The sequence below is a fragment of the Nicotiana sylvestris genome, chromosome 12 (genome assembly GCF_000393655.2).
Source record: "Nicotiana sylvestris chromosome 12, ASM39365v2, whole genome shotgun sequence".
In the NCBI taxonomy this organism is placed as follows: Eukaryota; Viridiplantae; Streptophyta; class Magnoliopsida; order Solanales; family Solanaceae; genus Nicotiana; species Nicotiana sylvestris.
The window spans coordinates 145,014,948-145,022,526 of record NC_091068.1 but is presented as its reverse complement, the minus strand read 5'-3'; the positions used below and the strand labels follow the sequence as shown (position 1 = coordinate 145,022,526).

At 40.2% G+C, this 7,579-nt stretch overlaps 1 protein-coding gene across 1 annotated transcript; it reads right to left on the bottom strand.

Annotated features, from left to right (window-relative positions):
* Window positions 1-6,383: 6,383 nt before the first annotated feature.
* LOC138883889 (uncharacterized) lies at window positions 6,384-7,334 on the bottom strand. Its single transcript, XM_070164606.1, has 2 exons — window positions 7,035-7,334; window positions 6,384-6,968 (listed from the first exon to the last, which is right to left on the bottom strand). The coding sequence occupies exons 1-2, from the start codon at window positions 7,332-7,334 to the stop codon at window positions 6,384-6,386; spliced, it is 885 nt and encodes a 294-aa protein (XP_070020707.1).
* Between the last annotated feature and the right edge of the window lie 245 nt (window positions 7,335-7,579).

Here is a 7,579-nt window from a genome sequence, read left to right as displayed (position 1 = left end):
CAAACTATATGATAAACAACAAGAAACAACTGGAATTATTTTGATTGAACAATCTTTTTTTTTAAACAACAAATCTATTTTCAAATTCACCAATAATAACAAACAAATATATTCAAAGCATGCGCTCAAATTTAAATTAAACTTAAACAAAATAAATAAACAGATTCAAATCACTAAACTCAAATAATCAATTGATCTTCAAATTAAATCCAACAAAATTATAACAAAGATACATGATTCAAACTAAATCAAAAAATTTAAAAAAAAACCAAAACATAAACTCACATTAAATCACTAGATTAAAAACGAACTTCAAACAAAAATGAACATGAATTAAATCTATATTAAACAACAAACATGGATAATTCAAGCGATTAACTGACATATTTCTATATTACAACTAAATTCTTTTAAACGAATAAAAACAACCGAAGAAGAAATAATTAATTGAATTTCAACTTGAATCTAACAACATTAAAAATTTCTAAAAAATACATAAAAATACATGAAACAAACTTAAGAAATAATTAATTAAATTTCAATTTGAATCTAATAACATTAAAATTAAAATAACAATTTCTTTTAATAAATTAAACACATGAACAAACTGAAAAACTAATTAATTAAATTTTAATTTGAATCTAATAACATTAAAATTAAACTAACAATTTCTTTTAATAAATAGAACACACGAATAAACTGAAAAACTAATTAATTAAATTTCAATTTGAATCTAATAACATTAAAATTAAACTAACGATTTCTTTTAATAAAAACACATGAACAAACTGAAAAACTAATTAATTAAACGATGAACACGAACAAAACAAGAATCAAACATTCACCGATTTTAGATCCGAGAAAATCAAAACAAAATACGGACAAAATAAAACTCAAACCCACTAACCGGATCGGAACAACGACGAACTCGAAGGAAAACAAAACTCGAACCAAGACTACCAACGATCTAGCGGATCTTGACTTCAAAGACAAACCCACCTTCCTTTTTAAACTTGACGAACTCAAAACGACAAGCGACGAACAACAACGGACTCCAACTGAAGATCGGTGGGCAGCAGCGGCAGAAAGTAGAAGAAGCAACGAACTTTAAGCAGCGACAGCCATGACGACTCCTCCTGAGCTTGACGTGAGGTCAAAAAGAAGCAACAGTGGTGAAGGCAGTAGCAGCTGCTACTGCTGAGCATGAAGGAGAGCAGTCATGGGCAGCAACGACGGAGATGAAGAAGCAACGCAGCAGTGGCGAAGCTCGTCCATGGCGCGGGACAAAAAGAACAGGAAAGGCGAACGATACTAGGGTCTTTGAGAGGCTGAAGCCATGGCTGCTTGAGCTCAAGCTTGACGCAGCTGAAACGAGGAAGAAGACGCAGCAGTCAAGGTCATTTGGGACGAAGGCGAAGAAGAAGCAGCAACCATGAACGGCTGCTGCGTGCACTGTGTGTGTGAGTGTTTTGTTGTGTGTGTGTGTGAGTGTGTTTGTTGTGTGAGTGTGTTTATTGTGTGAGTGTGTTTGTTGTGTGCTGGGTGTGATGAGGAAGATGAACTCGAGGGGGTGGGTTTGGGAGAAGAAAAGAAAGAGAGGGGGCGGGTTTTCAACAGTAAAAAAAAATTTAGGGTTTTGTTTTTTTTTGAAAGATAGGGAAATAGGGGTGTTGGGTTATGGACTGGGTCGACCCTGTTTGAAATGGACCGGGTCGTAGGGAAAGGTTGGGTATATTTGGGCTTGCGGTTCAAAATTGAAGAAGAGGCCTAATTCCAATTTTCTTTTATATTCTTGCTCTCTTTTCTTTTACTTCCTAATTAATAAAACTAAAATTCTAAATTAACTTATAAACTAAATTAACTTATAAAAAATACTAATTAATTCCAAATAACTATTATCGCACATTTAAATAGCAATTAACGATAAAATCGCACAATCTAGGCGTTAAATGCTAAAAGTGCAACGTATATTATTTTTTATGATTTTCTCATTTTTGTAAAACAAATTTAAATAAATACTAAATGAAAATGCGACATATTTTATATTTTTATTAATTTAAACAAATAAACATGTACAGACAAAATACAAATAATTATACAAAAATACCACAAAAATACAAACATTGTACACAAAGGAAAATTGTTTTATTTTGAATTTTTGGGAGTGATTCTCATATAGGGCGAAAATCACGTGCTCACATATCCTTGATTTGTGTTGAATTTTATTTTATCCCCATTTGTGGAAAATTCCGATGATTTAAACACTTAGCTCGAGTATCAATTTAGACTCGTAATAAACCCTTAGGTTTTTATCGCTCAAGCTCATACCCCTTAAGGATTTAGATGATCCTAGAGTAAAACATAAAATTACTTTGATGTGAGCTCGGAATGATGAGGCCTTTGGGTCCGAGCCAAATGAGAACAAAGTCTCGGACTCCCATAAGCTTTTGACCCTATATCTCTTTTAGGCTGGCCCTTAGGCTCTTGTATATCAGCCCTTAGGCCCTTTTAAATTGACCCCTAGGCTATTTAAATTGGGCCGTTTTGGCCTCTAAAAATGGCTATATAATTTTTCCCTCATTTCGGCTAAAAGACTTAGTGAAATTTTCGTTATTCCTTAGCATGTGTTTTTGTACTCGTTGGGTTTTTCGAAGGCTCGACGTATCGGAACCTTACTAGTCATTTCATTTGTGTAGGCATGATCGAATACCTCTTAAGGTTTTTCCGAAGGCTGGTGTTATCGAAGCCTTTGGATTATTCGTGGGTTGAATTTATCGAAGCCCTTAGATTTTTTGAGGGCCGAATTTATTGAAGCCCCTTATATTTTGCTTTTACCGAGGGTAGCCTAACTTAACCGGTTTTTCAATGTTTGAAGGGCTTTAATTTTATAGCAGAAGCCGACGTCTCTGAATCGCATTATTTTGGCTGTAGCCTTTATGTGATCGTAGTCTTTTAATATGGTCGTAGCCTTCGAGTTTGTCACTTGGACTTGTTTCCCAAAAAACTTTCCGAACTTGTTTGAAGAGTTGGTCCCCGAGTATATTAGCCTCGGCCTTTGTTTTGAGGGGGTGCCTCTTTGAGGTCTTATGAGTCCGAATTTTTGATGACTCGTATGTATTGACTGTTAGTGACAGCCCCCGGGTACTTCGGGGTGCTTTGGCCCTTGAGCCGCTTCCCATAGGATTGCAAGTGTATAGCTCGTATGATAGCAAACTTCTTTGAGATACAAAGTGCTTTCGATATAACCAGAATGCTTCTTTAAATAGTTGATACATGCATACATGTTTTGCCATCGGGGCTCGACTATTCTATATGGACACGGTTTATCTGACCGTTTGGCCAGTTACAAAGTTCTCCTATCGAGGCCCTCTTAGGTGTGAAGTATCTTTCTCAAAAGTATAACCTCCGAGGGTGATGCCCCACAGTGTTCGAGATTGATTGAAAAGAAGCCTTGAATACTTGTTGAATGTTCCTTAGGTAGCATATAGGTGTTGCCTCGTTAAAAACCTTGCCGGTAAAACCCATTTGAGATAAAACCCGATCTAAGGAAAAAAAAGTGCAACACATGCTTTCAAACCCAAGGTCTTTGAGCTGAAAGGTGCCTCGATATCTCAAACTAAACATCTGCAAGGAGTTAGTTTTAAATACAAACAAAAAAGGGGGGAAGGTCATACCTCAGCAGTAATATCGCTTGAGCAACGACACATTCCAATTGTTTGGTAGTTGCTCGCCTTTCATTGTGCTAGGTTTGTAGGATCCTTTCCCTACGAGGACACGGTACGGTCCCTCTCAATTGGGATCTATTTTCCCTTCATTTGGGTCTCGAGTGTTAAGAGTGACTTTTCTCAGTACTAAGTCCCTGACTCTAAAATATCGAAGGTTCGTCTATAATACCTTTCGATCCTTTTTTTGTGCGGCCATTTGAATTAACGCGGCCTCTCGTTTTTCATTGAGTAGTTCGAGGGAAGTGTTCATAGCTTCGCGATTTGAGTCCTCGGTAGAATGATGAAACCTGATGCTAGGTTCCCCGACCTCGACTGGGATCAATGCTTCAGACTCGTATACGAAAGAAAATGTGTCTCCCCCGTGCTGGACTTTGATGTCATTCAATATGCCCACAGTACCTCGGGCAATACTTATCTCCACTTCCCCTTTGCATCATCTAACCTTTTCTTCAAGTTTTGAATGATGGTTTTGTTTGTGGACTCGGCCTGACCATTTGCGCTTGGGTGGTAAGGTGCTGATAAGATCCTTTTGATTTTATGGTCCTCGAGGAATTTTGTTACTTTGCTACCGATGAACTGTTTCCCATTATCACATGCTATTTCGGCGGGTATCCCGAACCGATATATGATGTGGTCCCATATGAAGTCGATGACATTTTTTTCTCTTATCTTCTCGAAGGCCTGCGCTTCAACCTACTTTGAGAAGTAGTCAGTCATAACCAAAATAAATTTAGCTTTACCTGGCGCTGTTGTTAAGGGGTCGACGATGTCCATCCCCCATTTCATGAATGGCCACGGGGATAGGACCGAATGGAGTTGTTCACCGGGTTGATGGATCATCAACGCAAATCTTTGGCATTTATCACACTTTCTGACGAACTCCTTGGTATCCTTTTCTATGATTTCCCAATAATACCCCGCTCTGATCACCTTGCGCACCAGAGAGTCTGCAACAGAATGGTTCCCACAAGTACCCTCATAGATTTCTCACAGTACGTAGTCGGTATCCCCGGGTCCCAAGCATACTGCTAGTGGTCCATTGAAGGTTCTTCTATACAGTGTTCCATTTTCATCGAGTGAGAATCGAGCTGCTTTGGCTCGAAGTGTTCTTGATTCTTTTGGGTCTGCAGGGAGCTTCCCATCTTTAAAGTAGTCGATGTACTTATTCCTCCAATCCCACGTTAGACTTGTTGAATTAATCTCTGCATGGCCTTCTTCGGCCACCGACTTCGATAATTGGATGACAGTCCCCAAGACAATATCATCTTCTTCAACTGATGACCCTAAGTTCTCAAGTGCATCGGCTTCGCTATTCTGTTCTCGAGGTACATGGTCCAGTGTCCATTCCCTGAAGTAGTGCAATGTCATTTGAAGTTTGTCCAAGTACCTCTACATTCGATCGTCTCGAACCTCGAAGCTTCCATTTACTTGATTTACTACCAAAAGGGAGTCACATTTTGCCTCGATCACCTCTACTCCAAGGCCCCTAGCTAGTTCGAGACCTGCAATCATGACTTCATACTCGGCCTCATTGTTAGTCAATTTAGAAGTTTGCCTAATGACACTGCCCGTAGGCGGTTTTAAAATGATGCCGAGCCCGGACCCTTTCACATTCGAGGCACCATCTGTGAAGAGGGTCCATACCCCGGATGATGTACCCGTTTTTAACAAAAGTTCCTTTTCTACTTCGAGCACGAGGGAAGGCACGAAATCAGACACGAAGTCCGCCAAAATTTGAGACTTGATAGCCGTTTGAGGCTGTTATTCGATATCATATACTCCAAGTTCGACGGCCCATTTGGCCAACCTACCCGATAATTCGGGTTTATGCAAGACATTTCTAAGTGGGTATGTGGTCAGCACACATATACGATGGCATTGAAAATATGGCTTTAGTTTCCTAAATGCACTTATTAATGCAAGAGCTAACTTTTCCAAATGGGGGTACCTCGTTTCAGCATCTCCTAAGGTCCAACTCATATAATAAATAGGGAATTGCGTACCTTGCTCCTCCCGAACCAACACGCCACTTACCTCCACCTCGGATGTGGCTAGATACACGTAGAGCGTTTCATCTTCCTTTGGAGTATGGAGCAGGGGTGGGCTCGAGAGATACCATTTTAATTCTTCCAAGGCTTGTTGGCATTCCGGAGTCCATACGAAGTTGTTCTTCTTCTTGAGTAGGGAAAAAAATGATGGCTCCAATCTGATGACCTCGAGATAAATGGGCCTAGGGCAGCTATCCTCCCGGTCATCCATTGTACGACTTTCACATTGTTTACCACGGTGATCTCCTCGATGGCTTTGATTTTATCGGGGTTGATCTCAATCCCCCTGTTCGATACCATAAAGCCCAAGAACTTGCCCGAGCCGACTTTAAAAGTGCATTTCTCGGAGTTGAGCTTCATGTTATACTTTCTTAGGATATCGAACGTCGCCTGCAAATGGGTCAAATGGTCCTCTGCGCAGGGACTTAACTAGCATGTTATCAATATAAACTTCCATAGACTTACCTATTTGATGCTCGAACATCTTATTAACTAAGCATTGATACGTGGCTCCTGTATTCTTTAGCCCGAAGGGCATTGCATTATAGCAATATGCACCATGCTTCGTGATGAACAAAGTCTTTTCCTGGTCCTCCTGTTTCATTTGAATCTAATTGTACCCGGAGTAGGCATCGAGAAAGGCAAGGATCTCGTGGCCAGCTGTAGTATCGATCAATCGATCGATGTTGGGCAGTGGGAAAGAATCTTTGGGGCATGCATTGTTCAAATCCTTGTAGTCTACACACATTCTAAGTTTGTTTCCCTTTTTAGGGACTACTACTACATTAGCTAGCCATTCAGGATATTTTACTTCCCTAGTGGATCCTATCTTGAGAAGTTTGGTTACCTCTTCTTTGATGAATGCATGCTTTACCTCGGACTGAGGTTTCCTCTTTTGCTTCACCGGTTTAAATCTAGGATTGACACTTAATCGATGAGTAGTTATCTCCGGTGGGATTCCTGTCATGTCTAAGTGGGATCGGCCAAAACAATCAATGTTATCGATAAAAAATTGAATGAGTTTTTTCTTGAGTTCAGGGGTTAACCCCGTCCCCAGGTATACCTTTCGTTCTGGAAGATGCTCGATCAATATGGCCTGCTCGAGTTCCTCGACTGTGAACTTAATCACATCCAATTCTTTGGGGGCAATGAAGGCTCGAGGGGTGAGAAAATCTTCTTCTTCGTCCTCAACAACCTGTTCATCGGACACTTGTCCCCCAGGCTCAACTAAGGACACAGGCTGTGATTGCTATTTGGCCACCTGTTCGTCCTTCAACTTTTCCAATGTGGATGGTGTCGATACTGGTGTCAAGTCATGCACTGCAAACATCTCTTTAGCTACATGCTGCTCTCCAAATACTATTTTTACACCATCCTTTATTGGGAACTTCATCACCTGATGGAGGGTCGATGGCACTGCCCTCATGCAATGGATCCACGGCCTCCCAAGCAAAGTGTTATACCTCATGTCATCTTCGACGACATGAAATTTGGTGTCTTGTATGGTTCTGACCACGTTGACTAGGAGGATGATTTCTCCCTTTGTTGTTTCACTTGCCATGTTAAATCCATTCAAGACTCGAGATGCCGGTATGATTTAATTGAGCAACCCGAGCTGCTCCACGACCCTTGACCAGATTATATTTGTCGAACTACTTGGATCCATGAGAACACGTTTAACTTGAACTTTATTTTAAAGGATAGAAATTACCAGTGCATAGTTGTGAGGCTGAGATACGGCCTCGATGTCTTCCTTGCTGAATGTGAGGGTGTCCTCAGGCATGTAATCCCGAGTCCATTTTCCCT

What these genes read in the sequence shown, in the direction of transcription:
- LOC138883889 (XM_070164606.1), bottom strand. Translation starts at nt 7,334, where the DNA reads ATGGCAAGTGAAACAACAAAGGGAGAAATCATCCTCCTAGTCAACGTG. An exon ending in AAAAGTTGAAGGACGAACAG is followed by an intron (nt 6,969 to 7,034) that starts GTGGCCAAATAG and finishes TCCGATGAACAG; the next exon opens with GTTGTTGAGGACGAAGAAGA.